Below are 20,936 nucleotides of genomic sequence, written 5' to 3'. Positions count from 1 at the left end.
CGCCCCCCGGAGTCGCCACGTGCCCCCCCTCAGCGCGCAGCAGTGCCCACGCGCCTGACTCCACGGCTTCGGGAACAAGATCTAGAACTCTCCTTTGACCCAGCAATTCCACGTCTGGGAACGTATCTTACAGATACACTTACACGCGTGCTAAGTGACATACATCCAACGTAACGTGTTGCAGTGTTTGTAGAAGCAAAAGATTAAGCAACTCAAATGTCCATGAGAATGAGGGAGGGTTGGTAAATACAATTTCGGATTTAAACTACTGCAAAAAAAAAAGGGGGGGGAGGGGAGGAAGCATTCTATACTGATAAAGATCTTTAAGCTATGTTAGTAGATAACATAGATGAAACAAGCAGAAACAGAATCGTGGTACCTACCTTGGGCAGAAAGAAGAAAATATAGGCATTTTGTTTGTATATGCATGGAGAAACTCTGGAAGGATATATAAGAAACTTACAACAGTGGTAACCAGTGAGTTTGAGAAGTGGGCAGATAGAGACTGTTAAACGGGTGTATTTTATTTATTTTTCTTAAGTGTTATTTTTGAGAGAAAAAGAGAGACAGAGCATGAGTGGGGGAGGGGCAGAGAGAGGGGGAGACACAGAACGGGAAGCAGGCTCCAGGCTCTGAGCTGTCTGCACAGAGCCCGACGTTGGGCTAGAATCACGTACCACGAGATCATAACCTGAGCCGAAGTCGGATGCTTAATGGACTGAGCCACCCAGTTGCCCCTAAACAGGTATATTTTATTCAAACCATGTGAATGTATTCTTATTTAAAAATTAAACTTATAAAGAGGCTTTTATGTAAAAGGAGGTGAGGAGGAGCAGTTGACTGTGGTTGAGAAACTTACAGATCTCAGAACAGACCTACAGAGGGCAGTTTGCTTGCTACTGGCGGGCTCCAGGCTGACCACAAACTCCCGCTGGCTGGATCTCAGAGCTCCCTCACAACCAGGACAGCCTTCCGGGTTTAGACAGGCTGAACACAGCCCGACTGCATTTTCTGGTCTTAGATTTACTGAGAGTCTGCCTCCCTTGTTATTCCACACATATCCTCTTAAGGAACCTCCACTTGAGTTAGCCCCTGTGTCTCCTTGTTCTCCACCTGGTCCCAAAGGAACAGCCGAATGGTCTTTCTGGCCGTCGGGCCACCAGAATGGATGGGTTTGGAATTCTGTCTTCGGCAGGAGTGGAAGAAAGGTGCTCCTGGAGGCATTGTCTGGCCTCTCAGAAGGCCCTGACAGAGACTGGCGTCTCATTCCCAGGATTGCAGGTTTTTACTGAACCCAATCTCTTTCCCTTACCTCGAGAGGGAGCCCACCTGCTTTTCTTGGAGACATCATCACGCTCTGAAGCAAGGCTTGAAGGAGGTGTTCTGGGCAGGGAGTGGGCGAGGAAGGCCGCCCAAGGAGAGGAAAGGATGCTAGTTCTTTGGGATTCGCAGAATCCGGAAACAGCAGGAACAGGCTTTGGGTCTGAGAAGAGGCTCAGGGGCTGGGTAACAGGAAGTCCAGCTCGTTGCCTGCTTTCGTTAGATTATTCTCTACTTAACCCAGTGCCCAGCACACAAAGGGCGCTTCAACATGGGGGAGCCAAACTGATCGTGAGCCCTCTGACCTTCAAACCTGAGCCTCCTTGGCTGTGCTCCAGATGCCCCAGGACTCGGGACGGATTGAGGAAGAGCCTTGCCACTCTGATCATTCCTCTCTTGAGGAATGCAGCCCCACCTCTGGCTGCACCCCACAGAGCCACCAGCAGCAGCAGCAGAAAAGAGTTGAGGGACACACATGATACTTCACTGGTGCTTTATTATACAGAAGAATCCAAATATTTACATCTTGACAATTCTTACACTTCCCACAGCTGGAGAGGGCACGGGCCTGGAACCCAGAAGTGATATAGGGGATAGGTGGGTATGAGAACTTGCTACACCAGAGCAGAGGTAGTTAGAGGGGATGGTGCCAGAAAGGATCAAGGATTCTAGCTACTTTCCATCATCCTCACTTATCCCGGCCTACTCATTCTTGGTAGCTCCTCCTCCTTCTCCTCCCTAATCCTTAAGCCTTTTATTCTTTCTGGAAAAGGAAAGTTGGGAAGGAGTTTGGGGAGTAAGAAGTGGGGAGAGGGAGGCAAAGAAAAGGCCCAGCTAGAGGCTCTGTTCATCCATAGTCTTCAAATCTCAGCACTGAGTTAAAGAGTTTTCCTCTTGGTGGGTACTGAGGTGCTTGACAAACCAATGGTCCACTAAAGAACTTTCTCTTCCACAAGTTGGTCTGAGGGGAGATCGTGGTTGACACTGTTTGTCAGGGCACAACACATAGAGGCCTGGGCAGCACGTACCAGGTCAGCAGTTCCCAACATTTCTGCCATCACAGCCCTTTGGATGGATTCGTCCCCGTGGACACCATTTTGGAAGATTTCACATGCCACGAATTATTTGGTTTTTGATTTTGTGTTTCATCAAAGACATGGATAATCTACTGATTATAATGGGGATAACCAAAAGAGTAATATACTGACTTGCTAGAAAGCCAGTCAGAAACAAAGAAACTACCACCTTATTTTGGGTAAATGTACAACATCTACTAGGCTTTTTGATTAATGGAAATCGTTCATGGCAAACACCTCCACTCCCTTCCCCTATACCTCTCCTCTGTCCAGAAGGCCAGACTTGGCAAATGCCCAGATCTTTAGGGGTAAATGATAAGATGACAGCGGTACCACCTAGAGCTTGCAGCCAAAACACACTGGCACCCTTTTCACAGAAGAGGCCACCTGTAGGGAACTGTTCCATCACTCCTAAACCTCTAACACATGGCCACTTCATTCCACGTTCCACTCAACACTGGCTCCCTGACTCCAAGGTGGAAAATGATCACGTGGAGTTGGGGGTAGCTGTGAGGAGGGGACTGGGTGACTTCCTAGAAGTCAAAGCTCCCTGAAATCATACCAACTCTGTCATCCCTGGGGCATCTCAGAGAACTCCTTTCCCCATAATAGTCACCAACTCCCAGTACCCAAAGCAGGGCAAACTCCTTCCATGAGAGGGTCTTGATTAGCCCTGAGAAAGGGAGACCAGGGGTTCTCAACCAATTGATAAATGAATTCACCTCATCTAGTGAGTGCCTACTCTGAGGTCAACCTTGTGCTAGGACCCTAAGGTCCTTCTATGATTACAAATTCGGCACATTTAGCTTCAGAGCCTGTCAGAGTCCAGGCAACTTAGCGGGTCAAATGAGATTTAGAAATATGCCAAGTTCCACTCGTCGTCTCTGCCTCATCCCTCTACCCCAGCCTGGTCAACCTTGCTGACTCATGTCAGAATTTCCCCTGGGCCCTGAGGGCAGCAGAGAGAGAAAACAGAAGCTAAACTTCAGGCTGTCAAGGACCTTCTCAGAGTTGTCTTAATAGTAGAGCCCCTTTTCTGAGTCTTGGATTCCCTTTTTATGTCTTTGAGAATGTCCTAGCTCTCACCTCCTCCTCCTGAGATTGAATGTGTATATGTTTGGGGTGGAGAGCACTCTGGAATGCTCAGAGGCACTTGGTGAACCATAAGGCAGGAAGGTTATGACTGGAGATGGAAGGGTCAGGCCTATTCGGGGCACCCAGGAATCCCAGATTCCTATAATGCTTCCTACTGAACAATACATACAATGCAAATATCCCTCCAGTTTGCTGGCCAGGGACCCCCCCCCCCATCCCACAGAGAAGGCAGGACCTAGGATGCAAAGAAAAAACTAGGCTTGTGGCAGGAGTTGGCAAGGGTCATATGGTGGAGAACCACAGGAAGGCAACTTAGAGCCAGGAGGAAGCCAGACAGCCATGGACTTCCCTGTATATACCCTGCCAGGATCCAGGAACCCTCTCTTTTACTGAGGGCAGAAGTTTCATTGGTGGTTGGGCTTAGGAAGGAGGTGGGAGCCAATATGGGATCCCTTATCCCTGCCCCATTTCCGGGGGGTAGAGGTTAGAACCACAAAGGCAGCCTCTTCACCATCTTTCCAAGGGCAAGAGGGATGGCAAGGTAGAGAGTGTGGAGAATCTTCTCTGGTTGATGGAATCACCAACTTTACCCCAGATGAAACTCCCAGGATCGGGGTTTTCTAGGACTTGTGGCATCTTGTGATGTCACTGAGTAGCACTAGGTGGTATAGAAATGAGGGCCCTGGGAAATAGCAGTGTTAAATTCTGTGAGATGTTAATAGATATCCCACAAAACCAACAACCAAACAAACACCTGTTGTCAAATAATCTGGGGTAGCTGGGTTAAACAAAGTTCAACGGATTTTACTGCTGCAGGAATTCTCATAGCCTTTACTATACTAATATGTACTGTGACTCTCCAAGAAAGGACAAATTGTGCAGTATCTTCTAAAACTTCTTTTAACAGAGAGTCTTTTTGCATGGCATAGCTCAAGATTAACAAGACACAGAACACATTTTGTATGTAGTCCATGAGTCACAGGGTAGATGCTCAAGTGCCCTTTGGCAGTTCCCCAATAGGTCTTTCTCTGTGAGGTCCCCCTGCCCCATTGTACCCTGATCCTTGACCTGCTCAGCCCTCTATCCCAGTCACTCATTTTCCTTAGGCAGAGAAATTTCCCGATCTCTGGTCCACAGCTTCAGACATGACAGGGAAGAGGTCTAGAGGAAGGCCATGGGGAAACCAAGCCAAGAAGCACATACTGGTGGTGGCCACGGGAGAGAGACCAATGGAAGCCATGGCCCAGTCCCTGCTGTGGATCACGCTGTTGAGTTTTGGTTGAATTTATTTTACAAGCAGCCATCATTCATGGAGTGGGATGAGAGGGAAGGGAAGAGATGGGAAGAGAAGGGTGAGGAGGGACATTTATAAGTGTGAGGTGAAGGCCGAGGCAGAGGGCTGGAAGGCCCTGCCCACTGACAAGCCCCCGCCTGCTGACATGGCTCCCTCTGCCCTTAGCAGCAGTTCTCCATCCATGGAGGGTTGTGGGTTCCCCAAGTGGGTTCCTTCTGGCTCTGCAAAATGGCTGCCCTCCAACCTAGGGTCCCCCGGCTGCTGACAGGAGATGAGGGTTACCGAGGGGAAGCCATAGGTCTCCAGCCCGGGGGGCCGCCCAGCCTCAGAAGTTTCCAGAATGAGATCCACATCAGAGAAGGCCACCAGGGCCTGGGTAGAATCGCAGGAGCTCTTCTCCAGCTCGCTGGCAGCAGTGTAGGCTAGGGGCCCTGAGGTCCCCGTGCAGGGCCAGAGCCGCCACAGGTCATCCCGGAAGTGGGGGTTGAAGAGTAGGTAGAGCAGTGGGTTGAGGCAGGCCGGCAGGGGTAGTACCACAAGTAGGACAGACTTGACGGCCTCAGGGGTGACGGGGAAGAGGCCCAGCATGGAGGCAAAGCTGAGGAAGGCCACAGGGCAGTAGAGGAGCCCATCTGCGAAGATGAGCCAGGCCACGTGTCTCACCATGGCGCAGTCCCACACAGCCTCGAAGTCGCCCCTCGGCAGGTCACAGTAGAGTTTGATGTAGGCACCGGCCACTACCAGGAAGCAGAAGGAGTTCATCATCACCAAGGCCACGGCAAAGCCCAGGGCAGCCGGCTGGCCCTCGGGCGGGGCGTAGGGCAGGCAAAGCGGGGAGGCCCCGTATTCTCCCACTGAGACGAGGGGCAGGGCCGCGGCCAGCCCGGCCAGCATCAGGCAGCCCAGGGCCCCTGCTCGAACACTGCTCAGGGAGGGAGCCTTCCCGTAGGCTCGGACGCAGGAGACGGAGACGCTGCACTGCACGGCCGCCAGGGTGAGCAGCAGCACGGAGGCCTCGGACCCGAGTACTGCCAGGAAGCCTGTGGCCTGGCAGCCCAGTCCCATCTCCCAGCGGGCTCCGTACTGGGCGAACTGGCCAAAGGTCAGGGCGTCGACTGAGGCTAGGAGGCCACAGGAAATGCCAGTCAAGGCGTTGGCACCTGCAATCGCGCCTACGACAAACTTGACCGGGGGCAGGGGGCCAGGGCCACCGGCAAACACACTCAGCAGCACCAGCCCGTTACAGAGCACGGAGAGCAGCACGATGGCCCACACAGCCAGGCGGATGCCCCAGCTCTCAAAGAGGTGCTCGCAGGGCTTGAAGGGGCCTGTGGGAGAGAGGACCAGACATTATCCCTGGGTCAGAGGCTGCTTGACACAGGGTCCTGGGGATGAGGCCAGGGAGGCTGATGCAGCCTCCGTCCTCCGAGAACTCCCGGTCTGACGGAGGCTGACAGGATCTCTGAGAACTCTCAGGTGGGGTCGGGGGGAGACGTACACAGCCCTTCTTCCAAGGAACTGCGGATGGAGTGGACACTCACGCAATACACGTAGAAAATAGAAACACATAATGAACAGATTTGTGCACAAAGTACAAATTGGTACAGTGCAACCCCAGGCATTGAGGAAATGTTCAGCAAAGCAGTCTTTCCAAAGCAGCAGCATTTAGAAGAAAGGAGGGGGAGAGGTGGGATAAAGGAGTGGAGAGGGCATCAGAACTGGGGATATGGCTGGGGTAGAGGCACAGAGATGGGAGGGGCTGCCCAGAGAGTGACCAGTCTGTGTCCCAAGGCTCTGCTTCTCCCAGTCAGTGCCCCGTGATCCACTAGGGACCCCACCGTGGATGAGCCCTGATCAGGTATTGTACCGGGCTGGCTCTCCCTCGCTCTGTGATGGGGACACAGACCACATTTGATACTCACAGAGTCCATCAGTATTTGGGAAGAAAAGCATAATAAGTAAATTAAAATGCAGATGCCTCTGGGTTTTTCCAACCTGGTTTTGCACAAATGGGTGAGATCCTGGTGTTTTCTACCTCTCTCTTCAGGTTTTGTCCTTAAGTCACCCCGTAACTTTGGACGTATTATGTCTTCGCTCTTTTGACTTCAGACTCCTGTTCTGCAATGTATTTCTAGTCGCTTGGGAATTTGAGAGGCTTTTGTGGGAACCATTTTTTAAACATATTTTTTTCCCAATTACTATATAATAGATGGCGATTGTAGAAAATTTGGAAAATATAACACAGAAAAATTAAAACTGCTTATCATCCCACCTCTCAGAAAGAACTCATCATTGTGGTAGGTCTCCTATTAAAAAAATACATACATACAGATAAGTTTTTAAGCTAAATTGGGACTTTCTGTATATAGTTTTTAATTCTCTTTTTCAGTTACGATTTATTATGCAGACTTTCCCATACCTTTATCTTCCTCCAAAACATGTTTTCAGTGGCTGCGTAATAAATACTTTTCCATATGGATGTACCATAATTTATTTGACCATTTATATGAGCTATTCTAAAAGCAAGTTCAAGTTGGACTTTGACTTCTGGAACTTCCTCTTTTACTTCATCGCTGCTGATTATTGGTTTTCACAAGTGAAATTTCTGTGGCAGTGTGAAGCATGTGGGTTTTCCAAGTCAAGAGAAAAACACCACCTGTTTCCTCCAGACTGTTAGTGGTCTTGCTCTGGGCTGGCACTAGAGGGCGCGCTGTAGCCACTAAGTGCTACAAGCAGGTGTTGGCAGTCAGCAAACGCTATTTTGGCTTAGAACAAGGAGACAAGGCCAAGGGGCACAAACCAAAGAGAGATGCAAAACTGGGAAATGGAGGTGAGGCAAAATGGAGAAGCACACTCTTTATTGCTTTCTGTTCATTCTGAACAGCTCCTGCCCTGACTTAAGCAATAGACTACGGTGGGAGGGGTGGGGTAGCCTGTTAGCATTTTATACCCAAGGGAAGGGACTTCTTTGCTCTAAACATGTTAGGTCGCATTGCATCGAAGAGAAAGAGAATTCTCTCTTTCTTCACAGCAAGATGGATTCAGGTTAGACTCTAGGAGGCTTTCTCAGCTGTAAGGTTTGGACAATCCTGTAAGGAGTTATCCAGAGGTACTGTGGAGTTTTTTTCACCCTGGAGAGTTTTATGAAAGAGAGACTGCAATCTTCCTGGGAATGAGCAGAGAGGGATGGAGAAGGGGACCTTTCAGAGTTCCATCTGGCTCTAGGAGTGTGCAAAAACAGTGCCACACTCTACCCTGAACAGTGCGGTAAAAAAGACAGTCTTTCCTGCTTCTCTCTTCAATGAGAGAAATTTTCTCCTGGTTAATTTTTTTTTAATTTTTTAAAATGTTTATTTACTTTTGAGAGAGAGAGAGTGCGAGCAGGGGAGGGGCAGAGAGAGAGGGAGACACAGAACCCGAAGCAGGCTCCAGGCTCCGAACTCTGAGCTGTCGGCAAAGAGCCCGACGTGGGGCTCGAACTCACAGCAAGACCGTGACCTGAGCCGAAGTCGGACACTTAACCGACTTGAGCCACCCAGGCGCTCTGGTCTCCTGGTTAACTTCTGATTAGCTGATTTGTGAAAGCTCCTTTGACTCCCCTCTCCCCACAGCCACCCCTCCCTTCCCCCCCACCCCAGTGCTGCTCCAGACAGACACCCAAGGGAAGAACGCCAGCTCCTTCCCCAGGAGTCACCAGAAGTGGCGGTCCTCCCCACAGAATGTCGGTTCTTAGGCAGAGAAGGTGCCTGAAGCATGGCTACAAACATGCCAGGCTGAACCGGCCTCTCTCTCATCAAATAGTTGGGTGCTCCTTCCTCAGCCCTGCCCCTGACCCCACACCGAGGCGCTCATCTCACCTGGAACGGGGCTACACTGGACGCTGGGGTGTGGCTTTGTGTCCTCCATTTCCAGCTGCAGCTCGTCCAGATCCAGATCATCTGAGAGGTGAGGCCAGAAAGTGGCATGGGGCCCTGGTCTTGGTGACAGTCAAGCTCCACCTTTCTCCAAATGCCCACCCCTTTCAGCTGTCATCCCCAACTCACTCTGCCCAGCACGGCTCACCCCAGCAACCCTGCACATCTGTTCTACTCTTAGGTATAAACATTCCGTCAGCTCCCTATTATGCACCCGTGGATTATCTGCATGGTCGGTCCTTTACAGCAAATGTTTCAGCTGGGCCTTGCTGACCTCGTCCTATAACTCAGCACGCTTGTGTCTCCTCCAGGCAGCCTAGTCCGTGCGTGCTGCTTAGAGTAGGGAGCTGGTCAGTGTTCAGAGGAGGTGAACCAGGGATCGTGAGTGAGCGGAAGCTATTTATTTGCTTGAGAAGCAGTCAAAGCCATGGGGGGATTAACTTAGGAAAGGTAGACAAAGAGAGTAGACAATGGCTGTCCTCGAAGAGCTGAAGTCCCCGTTAGGCATAGAGGCACTGTACTCCTACATGCAGAGCACGTCAGAATCAGGATGGGTCATAGAAGGAGGCAAACTAACAATTCAGATGGAGAAGTTTTAGTTCTTACTAACACAAATAAGCTCCCACACTTAGAGTTGACCCGACAAAGAGGTGGGACTGAGGTCCACGTGTGCTGAATGCAATGTCTGCCACCTGCTGGGCATTGGGCAAGTGCAGGGGAGCTCAGGGATGAATGAAACACGGTCCTGCCCTCAAGGGGCTTATGGAGACAGAAGAGAATCAAGCTGTCCTGACAAAGCGTACTGTGTCAACTAATAGGTTTATTTAACACAAAGGGCCAAGAGTCCCTGAGCTCTTTCTCTGTGCCAGACTATGCCCAGCGAGTCCTCATCTGCGTGGTCTCGTCAACCTTCGTGGCAGCCGCACAAAGCAGGTGTCCTTTGACACCATTCGATAGACGAGGAAACTGAGGCTCATCGAAGGTCAGTGGCTTGCCCCAGGTCTCCCAGCCAGCAAGCGATAGGGCGAATTTCAAACCCAGGTTTGTCTGACTACGGAGCCCAGATATTTAACTGTTAGGCTTTCCCAGGCGAGGAACTGATCTGGGTGGGCTGGAGGAGATGGTCGGGGGAGCTTTACAGATGCAGGAGCTGGGCATAATTTGTCACTGGAGATACCGAAGGAAGCAGAAAGTCCCTGATGGGAGAAAGGGCAATTCTATGCTGAGTTAGAGGTCAGACTAGATCATCCTTACGGATCTTTCCGATTCTAAGCAAACGTAGCCTCTGCAATCCCATTAGCCGGAGAAAATAGGATTAGAAAGATATCCATTGTTAAAGAAACTCTGTAACTTGTCTGAATCAAAATGAGATTTTTTCCCACCTCTTATTCACTATTATAAGGTTTCTTAAACCAGGGGCTGGGAACTGCAGGGGTGTTAGAGACACCTTGGGGGTCCATAAATTCTTCAAGAATTTTGAAATGATAATCTTAAACCTCTTCTAACTTAACAAAAACAAAACTCTTGTTTGTGGTGATAATTCAGCATCGAAAGACCTTTTAAAGAATAAGCCTTTAGTGTCTCTGCTGAGACTGGGAGAAGTGTCTGAGGCCCTAAGGGGTGTGAGAGAATTGCCTCTCTTGAAAGGGATGCCTGCACATTTACTTGGGTTTCAGGGACAGTGGCCTGTGGGCTCTTCCTCCATCACACAAGTAATGGAGAGGTGACTCTGTGTCATGCTCGTCCCCATCTCTGGCTCGTGTGGTTCGTTTCCTTCCTCCCCCACTTACAGGGTAAACACCTTCAGCTGGGCATTTTCCCAGGAGGCAGGAAGGTTCTGTGGAGCTGCTCTTGGCCCAGACAACATCAGGGCGGGCAGGAGGCCGAGGTGTGCCCACAGGGTCCTGGCATTTCCTCTCCTCTCCACCTTTCATTCCCTGCCCACCCCTGCTCTCCAGAATGGAGCTCAGCAATTCTTTGAAATCAGAATGCATGAATGAAATGTAAGGGGCGAGGCCCGTGGCCTCCGTCTGAGGCTGGGAAAGTCACAGCCAAGGTGTTAAGTAACCACTCTTCAAACGAGGAGGAAATCAAATCTGGCTGCAGCGCAGCTCCTGGCTTTCCTCCTCAAGGCTTATTAGCTCCCACAGGAAGCAGGGGGCCCTGCCCTAGCTCCCGCTACCGGCGGCAGGCAGCCCACGATTCTGACGCCCTGTGGCTCTCCAAGACCTAAGCCTGGTGGAAAGTTTCACCTTGAGGAAGGAAAGTTTCCATTCCTCCTTCCAGCCCCCTGAGGGAGTGTACCGCAGACAGACATCCGGGAATGTCCCCTGGGGACAGCTGTCTGCAGGCCCAGAGCCAGCCTGGCTGCTGGGCTCCTCCTGGGGTCCGCACACCCTCCCCCGGGATGGGCTTGTGCACCAGGAGGGAGACCCCAGAGACCCCCTAGCTGCTTGCCCAACACTGGCCTCCATAAGCTGCGTCCCGGACTACACAACACACCTTCCCTCCACACACACGCCAGGAGGCACCCAGTTCCACTGGTAACAGCAGCAGTGAGCATACTCTGCCCTCTATAGCCTATGAGATATGTAATATTGTTCTCATTGCACAGATAAAAGAAAAACAACCCAAAAACCCAAGGCTCAGGAAGGGTGAATGGCTTGTCCAAGGCAACTCAACCGGTAAATGGTGTAGTCGGGCTTAGAACCCATGTCTGTCTACACCACCATAAGATGTTTTCCTTACATGTTTAGATCTGGTTTTTGTGTTTAGATTCTCGATGGGTATATTGTGCAAAGGGGGCTAGAGACTGAAAGAAATCTAAATATCAGGGGCCCTTTTTTGCTTCCTCCTAATTCTACCTGTGTTCTGTCACATGGGGTGAAGGTGAGGGGGAAATGGAAGCCTTCCTCTCTGCCCTTTATCTAAGACACCAGCTGGCAGACGATCCCTGAATCCCCTTCGCTGCCTACCTCCACCCTTCTTTCTTTTTACCCCAACTCTTCCAGAAACAGACTGATGTGGCCCAAGATGGCCCTCCTCAGCAAGGTCCTCTTGCAACCAGTGGCCTCTGAAGGGCAGGACAACTTGAACAGTGATAATCCCCATGCTGTTCCTTTTGGCTCTAGCGCATATAGCGAGGGGACTTTTCTTTTTTTTTTTAAGCAGATTTCATCTAATTAATTTAATTCCATCCTGCCTGGCTCAGGTTGATTAGAAAGTGGATGTCTTCTCTGAGAATGCCCTGACGTTGAAGGGCCCAGGTGGCGAGGAGGCAGCCCTGGAGAAGAAACATGTGAGCCACCAGGGCAGGGGTGTTATACAAGATACACTTTGGGAAGCATCTTGTGATCCGCAAAGGACTTGACAAATATAGAAACATTTCTACCGTCATTGTCCCCGTCGTTACTTTCTCCCCAACCTCTTCTGGGCTATGTCCTTAGAGAGACAAGGTGCAAGCAGAGGCACCTCCCAGGTCACCCTTGGGGTTTCCCTCTGCAGCCCCTGCCAGAACCCCTCCCAGGGTCCCCCAAGCCTCCTCCCTAACTTCCTCTCCCCAGCCACCCACCTGCCCTGCCCAGGGCCTCCGTCACTCACATTGGTTCTCAGCACGTCCGGCAAGAAGGCCCAGGGGCCTCTTTGGAGGCTCCTCCTCATCAAGGTGAAAGTCCTCAGCCTCCCACTGCCCAGAGGCCTTGAAGAAGCTGGCACAGACACCATAGGCACAGCACTGGTAGGCATAGGGCACCTCCAGGATCCTGGGGGTTCAGGGGAGACAGGAGTAAAACGGGCTGCCTTAGCAACGTTTCGGCCATCAACCCAGGGACCCAGCGCTTGGTGTCTGCCTTTCAACCCCAAAGCGCCCTGATTACAGTGCAGCCAGCCCCCTGGGCTTTCTTTGTAAGGGTCTTACAGCCTGGATCCTGCCTCTGAAGGGCTCTGAGCATAGTCTAATCTCTTCCTCACTCATGTTGGGAATTGAGATGGGAAGATTTACTTTTTGCCCACTGTTTATGGAGTCCCCTCAGCAGGCTCAGAGTGGGGAGCAGTTTCCCCAAGGCCACACAGCACTCCGGTGCTCTGCTCCCCTCCCTCCCGGCCAGCAACTCTTCTTTTATATTTAAGGAGACAGGGATTCTCCTCGTGACTCTTTCTTACCCTTGCCCTCAGTAACACCCACGCCCTATCCCCCCGCCCCTACCCCTGGGTACATCAGAGCTGAATCTGGTGCCCTCTGAGGGTGAGGGCAGATGCCTCCAGGCATGTCGTTAGCTTGCAGCAGATGGGGCTTGGGCCACACAGGCTGTGTGCTGCTGCTGCTGCAAGCAGAAGGCCTGGATGTCATTAGCGCGAGGGACGGGCTGGGCGGCTTATTTTCCAGTGATCAGTGCCCTGGGCTCTGCCCTGACTGCAGGGGCCCAGATGCCGCCCAGGTGAAGACCGGCAGTCTGGGTGCACTGAATGGGGCAAGGAGCGAGGAGGTCCAGGGGCCTTCACATCATCTTACTTCTGTCCTCACAGGAGATCTCAGGGTCCCCCCGGGCTGGTACTTGGGACAGAAAGAAACGCTATGAACGAGATGAGGCGGGAGGGGAGGCACGAGCAAGCCCCTCCCATTCAGTAGCGGCCAAACCCTAAGCCTTTGGGCCATCAGTTTTTTTCTTGAGGTGAAGCCCTGTGGCTTTCTCCCTGTCCCTCCATGGCCTCTCCAGCTGCTCTGGGACAAACCTGTCTAGGTGTGGGAGAAAGCGAGGCCCTCACCTCAGGTTTGGGAAACTGTCCTTGGAGAAGGCCTGAGACAGAGCCAGGTTCCCTTTGAGCTTCAGATGCATCAAGCCCCCAAGGCCAGCCAGGGGCAGTGTGGTCAGCTGGTTGTCTGTCAGGTCCCTAGGACAGTGGATGGTCAGGGTTATTGGCAGTCAGTGGGATTGTTGAAGGGGCAGGGCTGTGCTGAGGGTGTGGCCAGTGTGCCTGGGATGGAAGCAAGAGGAGAGGAGCAAAGGACAGGAAATCAGCATAGAGAGACGAAAGCATAACAAGCTGGGGGAGGAGGATGGTCAAGGGTGGCTAGAGGCACCATCCATAACTCATTCATCACTCATTCATTCATTCATCAAATATTGGGGGCCAACTCTATACCAGGGACTCCTCCAAGGTGACGTCAAGCCATCCCAATTCGTGAGAGAGCCCCTTAACCACAGCTCCTATGCCCAGGTCCCAGTCCCATCCAAGGGTCCCTGTCCACCCCACTAGGGCATCTGCCTGTAGGTGCCTGTCCCCATTCCCCTGCTTTTCTGATGACGTAAGAGGCCAGAGCTGGGGGTGGGCAGAGCTGGCCTCTGGCTACATTCAGGGATTCGGTCATCCGTTCTGTTTTGCAGGCCCGGCTCCGTAGCCAGGGATGAGGACATGCATGGTCTATCCACTGGAGACACATCACAGGAGCCAGGGCTCCAAACCAAACACCAGGACCACAGACTGTACGTCGTGGAAACAGCCTGGACTGGAAGGCAGGAAACCCGGAGCTGTCACCGACTCCCTGCATAACCAAGGGGAGTCACAAATCTGCCTGCGTTCCAATGTCCTCATCCTTCAAAGGGATAAAAATATCCACCCTACCTATCTGGCCGGAGTAGAGCAAACAGGAGAGGGAAGACCGAGGTGCGAGTTTTGCCAGGCTCCGGCCCAGAGCCCAGAGAGTGGCAGACAGGAGGGGCACTGTGAGCCTCCTGGGAGGCTTTCATTCCGGCCTTTGCTTCGAGCGAGCTTCTCCCCCTGGGCCTGGAGACGTGAAGTGAGGGGTTGGGCTGGATGATCTCTGAGGCCAGGGCTGGAGCTAGCCCAGAAGGACTCTGGGTGTTAATCAGAAAAGAGTCCCACTGGGGTGGAAACAACTTCAGGACAAGCAAGCAGGCAGTTGGCTCCCCACTGGGTGGGAGCCCTTGTGCAGTACACAGCCCGCACCACAGTGTGTGGCAGCCCCATCAGAGGTCCTCTCCAGCCCTGACATAGCGACCACGCAGCCAGCACGCTATGATCGTGGGGTCCTCCGCCAGCCCGCAGGATGGCAGCCCTCTAGAGTTAATGCTCATGTAGGGGACTGCTGAGTTGAGACCCCGGCTCCCACATCTGCTGCCACCGTCCCAGGCTGTAAAGGAGTTTCAGGCTTGTACATCCTCTTTACTGAGACGTGTAGAGGCTGGGGGAAGGGCCAGGACAAGGGGGCACCGGGAGGGCTGAGGCTGCCAAAATGTTGCAGAACATTAGCAGACGATGTTCCAGAGCTTGTAGGAGGCAGGCTCTCTGTTTATCGGGCCCCACAGTCTGTCAAACGGACTGTCAGAATGATTGATTAGGCTGGAGGCCCCCTCCCCGGGATGTGTGGTGCATGTCCCCGCTCTGGGGTGGCCCCTCCTGCCCCCGCTGGCCAGCCCGTAGTCCTGATTGGTCTCCACCATCCGGGAGGAGAGGGCAGTGGGCACTTACAGCTTGACTAGAGAACGCAGCGTCACGAAGGCCTCAGGGTGGATGGACCGGATGGCATTCCAGCTCAGGTCCCTGTGAGCAGAGAGGGTGTAACGGGGGGACCAATGACACTTGGAGGACTCACTGTTGCCCATCCTGAGTTCTTCCCTCACTCCCCACCTGAGCTGCCCCCGGTAGCAGGACCCTCAGCCTCGTGGGGAAGGTACCTGCCGCCCGGCTCCCAACCTGGCTGTGGCCACAGGAAGAGGGATTTGGCCGCTGGGCTTCAGAGTCTCATCACCCCCCTGGGCACCAGCTGGAGAAGTGGCTTCAGAAGCCATCCGTACCGGGAGGCACCTCTCTTCTTGTGCGTGTGCTGGGGGCAGGGAAGCTGTGGGCGTGTCACTGCCATGTATGCTATGGGTACGGAGCGTGCCTGGGAGAGGATCCCACCCCCTGGCTGTGGCAGGATACTCACAGGGCTCTCAGGGAGCTCAGCTGGCTGAAGGTGTCAGCTCCAATTTCCCAGATGCGGTTGTGCTGAAGGCCACTGGGGCAGCAAGAAGAGACTAGATGAGCCAATAGGCTCAGATCCTGGCTCAGTTCCACACCCCCCATGCACTAGGAGGAAGAAGGGAGAGCCCCCCACTTCTCCTGGCATGCGAAGAAAGGGCCCGGCCCGCGGAAGTCACCAGAATTAAAGGGAGCACAAGGGGATCCGGTTGCCTTGGGTAAGTGGGTCAGGAGACAAAGCCACAAAACCATCCCTGTGGCCCAAAAAGGAGTCAGTTTCCAGGGTTCCCACCGGGGCTGGCTCCCAGCCCAGCCAACCTCACCCCTGGGTTCTCCAGACCTTAGCCCAGCAGCGGAGCTCTGCCCCACCCTGGGATGACCCGATGACTGGCCTAAGCTGCGGAGCAGAGCTCAGTGGACTGGTTGTCTGAATGGGAGATAGACCCTGGGCCTCAGCAATGCTGCAGACCCTCTTTCCTCTGGCGTATAGACAAACAGGACAGACCCTCAGACCCCGTTCTGCCTTGGTCCCAAAAGGCGTTGCCCTGCCTCAAGACAGGGGACAGACACAGGAGACAAGAGAGACCCTGCTAGCTTGAAAAAGCAGACGCTGAAGGACAAAACAAAACAAAACAAAACCAGAAGCTGGGTGAAAGAGCTTAGAGCATTTTTTAAGTGATTTTTTTCCTTGTCAAATTTGAATCCTAGGTTTCTTCTCCAGAGTATTAGTGTGCAGGTGCATACATACACCTCTGTGTGTGTGTGTGGGGTGTGTGTGTGTGTGTGTGTGTGTGTGTTTAAGGGGGTTTGGAAAATGAGAGAGCATGCTCTCAGTCTTCTGAGGCCTTCCCTTGTCCAGCCTCCTAGCCCTGATATGACCCTGCCCCTCCACTGGCCCTAATCACTACTGCCTTTCATTGTTATTAGTGACCCCCAATGAGCCACCTTGAGACTCTGCTTCGGTGTCAGCTCTGTGGTCCCTCGCCCAGGCCTCTGCTGAGCTCCCAGCCCGAACCTCCGAGTTCAACAAGCTCAGAGAAGGGAGAAAGTTCAGAGTGTGCTCTCTGACTCCCTTCCCTCAGACTTGCCCAGAGTTGGGTTGCCTGCCGTCACCCCTGCCCTCCCCCGGCCCCCACTCACATTTCCTCCAGCTTCTGACACCTATGCAGGCTGGGCAGCTCCTCGATTTGATTATGAGACAATTCCCTGGGGAAGAGAGAAGGACCAGGTTAGGGTGAACTGGGGGCCAGGAGAAGAGGCTCTGGCCAGGACAGGCTTTCCTGTCAGGCAGCCGAGGGCTGGGAGGACCCTGCAGGGACTTGGCTGTTGACACACCTCAAGGCAATTGGACTTCTCGCCCCTTCCCCCTGCTGAGTCTGGTTCCTCGCTGCAGGGCCTGGATGGGAATCATGTGGCATTTTTCCAACAGGGCTGCCTCATCTATATGAAGGCCTGAGGGACCCTGGGAGGGTCCTGGGGGAAAGGGCACAGGAAGTGAGAGGGGCATGGAGACGAGAAAAGGAGCAGAGGGTGAGGGGCTCGGAGACTGAGCGCACGGAACATATCGAGCATTACTGAGCAAGCTGGCCAACGCCAATCTGTGTAAACATCACCCGTTGTCCCCGTGCAGAGTTCACAGGGAGGACAGGCTAGGGCCCTTAGGGGTCATCTGGCGCCCCACCCCTTCATCTAACAGATGAGGACACTGAGGCACAGAGAGGGGACAGAGCCTGCCAAGGACACACTGCCAGGCAGTGGCAAGGCTGGGTCTGGAGCCCATGTCTCCACCCAGTCTAGCTCTGTTCGCGTGTAGAGTGTCATCTGTCAGTCTCCCCATCTTCGGCTGTGGGCTACGGTCCGTGTGGATGAGCCTCAGGTTCCGGCTGGATTCAGGGGAGAAAGGAAAACTCCCCTTGACTTCATAGGCCACTTAAATACCTCCGTGGCTGCACAAGGGGCTAATTTTCTTCTTATTACTAGGTAAATAATGCCATTTATTGAGCACCTACCATGGCCAGCGCTATGTGCTGTACATGAACTTTTTTTCAACCCTCACCCATTTATCCACATTTTGCTGGTGAGGAATTGGAGCCCTGAGACATTAGAGAGTGAGTCCAAGTTCATGCAGCTAGTAGGTGGCAGAGTTAAGCCTCCAACCCTGGTCTGACTCCAAAGGCTGTTGTCTTTTTACCCTGAACAAGAGAGGACAGCCCAGTGCTTCTCGGGCAGGATCTCAGCAGCAGCCCAATGTGTCCCACTCTCCAGGAAGAGAGGTAACCAAGCGGGACAGGAGCGGGAGGGGCCTTTGCCAGCCCATGGGAACAAGGGCACAATGCCAAGACTGGAGAATGCTCGTGAACCACTCACAGGACTCGGAGCCTGGGTAGCTGTTGGCACATCCCCAGTGGGAGCAGCCGGATGCCTGCGCGGGTCAGGGTCCTGTAGAGAGAACAGAGACAGGGCTGGCACCAGGCCCAGGGCCCTGCCATCCCCAGCCACCCGTCTCCAGCTCTGGGCCTGATACTGACATGGGAGCACAGAGCTGACAAAAGAGAAGTGGCAGGAGGCACAGGGCAGGGGTGGGGCTGCAGGGAGAGAAGGCAGCAGGCCTGGCATCTGAGCACCAGGCTCCCCTGGGACTGGAGGAGGGTAGGTGTGGGCAACAGACAGAGAGGGACACAGCCCAGGGGCTCTCTGCTTGGCAGACAGTTCCTGCGTGCCCAGCCCACCCCACCCACCCATCGTGTCCCCACCCATTGTCTCATAATGGTCTCCAGCAACACTGGCTATGTAGGACAGGAACTAGAATCTGGTCTGCTCTCCTTAGAGAAGGGGGATAGCCATGGGCACAGAGTAGATAGGAAAAGACTAAACAAAACAACCCTAGTGGAACCATGGGAACCACGCACAGAGCCTGCTCCCTGTGCCCTGGGGAAGGGGGATGGGATGGGAAAGAAGGGGAGGACCAGGGGCTGGGACGGAGAGGGCTGTGGGGGCAGGTCTGGCTGGGGACAGGGTGTCCCAAGGAAGACCCAAGGCCGAGGTCATTCTTGGGGACCTATTACTTCCCTCATGGAAAATTTTCCAGATGCCAGCAAATCTAGGGGAAGACAATAGAGGCACAGAGGAGAGTTCCTGTCCCAGCCATGCCATGAATGAGCCATGTGACGTGGGGCAGGACAGTTGGCTTCCTAACACCCACTCTGGGTGTTTGCTTGATTGTTCCATTCATCCTTTTAAAATGTATTGAGGGCCTACTACGCTCTGACACCCCTCCCCCACCCGGCAGTCTATAATGATAGAACATATGAGAAATCCTTGTTGGAATCACTCTTCGGAAAGGCAAAGAAGATGTGTTTCCACAACCCTTCTCCCCCTGTGGTGGGGTCCTCAGCACCCTCATGACTTGGGGTTAGGAACTCTGAAGTCATGCCTGAAAAATGCAAGCATAGGAAAGAGAAGACCAGCCTCCTCACCCCCAAACCACCTGCCACTCCTGGCCTTGCCTTGCCAGCAGCAGTGACCTGGGGCTGAGCCAGGTGACCTCTGGGCCAGGCTGGAGCCAGCAGCAGAAGCAGGCCAGATAAGGGGCAAGCAAAGAATTTGGACAGACTTCCAGGAGACAGGCAGACAGAAGACCTCCTGGGAGCAAAGGAGGGACACAGATGAGGTAGAAGGCAAGTGTATCCACTCACAGGATCTCCAGGCTGGTGGTGCCTTTGAGATCTGGGAACTCCTGGATGTCCGTGGCACCATTCAGAGATCTGGAAACAGAAGCAACAACGTCTGAAGGGTGAAGTCGGAGCATCCTGATAATCTGGGCTCCCTAGCATCACTGATCTGTCCCTCAAGACTCTACCCTTTTGGGAAACATCATCCTTCCCCCACCACTGCCCAACCTCAAAATACTCCAGCTACTCAGGCCCTGGTAGGGGGGGACCTTGGCTCAGCAGGGTCTAAACCACCATTTCCTTAAGTTGGCTCAGCCCACTGTAGCCCAGACAGAGCAGGCAACCCAGCACTAGGGCCCCAGCATGCAAAACAAAACAAAACAAAACAAAACAAATGAACAAAGAAAGAACACAGGACAGGAGCATGGGAACTGCTTCTGTTTAAAAGGCTACTGCTTGGGTGCTACTGAAAAAGTCCTTGGCTGCTGGGGTTTGCTTATTATAGCCTGAGCTAGAGTCTCCCCTCAAGTGTCATCAGCTAAAGCTTTATCAACCTCTCCACTGGTTCTCGTAAATTGTTTTAGACTGTTGGCTTTTTCCATCACCACCATCCTCTATCTCCATGAGGACATGGACCCACACAGGTCTGCACTCAACAGGACCACAAGGAGGCAGTAGGGTCCAGAAATGAGCCTAGGATCTGGAGTCAAGGGTTCTAGCTCAAGGCTGACCAGGGCCTGGGAGCCTCAGGATCCATCTACAAACTGTACTAACACCACTCACCTCACAGGGCTAGGGTGACAGTGGAATGTGATAATATACAAGAAAGGGGAGTATGTGCTTTAGAGATGTTCCCTATGTTACTGTGATGCCACAGGTGGAATGTAATCCGTGGAAGTTTTTTTGCAGAAGTGGAACTTGGGCTGGGGTTTAACACAATGGGAGAGAGGAAACAAGGGAATGCCTTTGGGCCCAAAGCAATAAAGATAGTACCACAAAAAGCCCAGGGATTCATGCTCCCAGGTCACTGGAGAACCAGGCCCTTATCCCAGTCATTGGTTCTTGAGCAAGTATTTATGGAAACAGCTGCCCCGAGCAGGATTCTGAAGAGGCCAGACTAAACTCCTGGACTATGGAAAAGGGCTCTCTTCATTCATTTGGGATCTGGGAAGAAGCACAGGAAGGTGAAGGGAAGCTGTTAAGTGCAGCCAGAGCTGGGAATAGGTGTGAGCCCAACAGAGGCCACAGCCCCGAAGGAGACCAGGCCTGGCAGTGGGTGCTGTGCCCTGTGGGTGAGAGAGTTGCAGATGGGAGGCAGGAGGCAGCGGAAGGAGTGAGGAATGGGAGAGGTCCAGACGGTGGCAGGCTCTAGGGCCCAACTTACAGCGTGTGCAGTTTAGGCAGGTACTGGAACGCCGACCTTCCCACAAACTGGATTGGGTTATCATAAAAGTGTCTGGAAGAAAAAGACCCAAACACCAAATTTAGTTATTTGGCCCTTTGAGCTAGGACCCAGGCAGATCTCTGCTTTCTCCTCCCTTGGCACCAGGAAAGAGCACACAGGGGAAGGCACCCCCTCCCAGAG

At 53.0% G+C, this 20,936-nt stretch overlaps 1 protein-coding gene across 5 annotated transcripts in view; it reads right to left on the bottom strand.

Moving 5' to 3' along the window:
• Positions 1 to 1,798: 1,798 nt before the first annotated feature.
• Positions 1,799 to 20,936, bottom strand: part of LGR6 (leucine rich repeat containing G protein-coupled receptor 6) — a 121,221-nt gene continuing 102,083 nt past the window's right edge. For all 5 annotated transcript variants that reach the window (XM_023247376.2, XM_011290944.4, XM_023247375.2 and 2 more), the window contains 10 exons: positions 20,736 to 20,807; positions 19,376 to 19,444; positions 18,048 to 18,119; positions 16,821 to 16,886; positions 15,646 to 15,717; positions 15,189 to 15,260; positions 13,464 to 13,589; positions 12,300 to 12,460; positions 8,643 to 8,723; positions 1,799 to 6,113 (listed from right to left, as the gene is read on the bottom strand). In XM_023247376.2, coding sequence (XP_023103144.2) covers positions 4,858 to 6,113; positions 8,643 to 8,723; positions 12,300 to 12,460; positions 13,464 to 13,589; positions 15,189 to 15,260; positions 15,646 to 15,717; positions 16,821 to 16,886; positions 18,048 to 18,119; positions 19,376 to 19,444; positions 20,736 to 20,807 — 2,047 coding nt within the window. In that variant the 3' untranslated portion in view covers positions 1,799 to 4,857. The remainder of the gene's footprint in view (positions 6,114 to 8,642; positions 8,724 to 12,299; positions 12,461 to 13,463; positions 13,590 to 15,188; positions 15,261 to 15,645; positions 15,718 to 16,820; positions 16,887 to 18,047; positions 18,120 to 19,375; positions 19,445 to 20,735; positions 20,808 to 20,936) is intronic.

Source organism: Felis catus, chromosome F1 (assembly GCF_018350175.1).
Source record: "Felis catus isolate Fca126 chromosome F1, F.catus_Fca126_mat1.0, whole genome shotgun sequence".
Classification (NCBI taxonomy): domain Eukaryota; kingdom Metazoa; phylum Chordata; class Mammalia; order Carnivora; family Felidae; genus Felis; species Felis catus.
The sequence above is the reverse complement of the archived record's forward strand: the minus strand, read 5'-3'. Positions and strand labels throughout refer to the sequence as shown.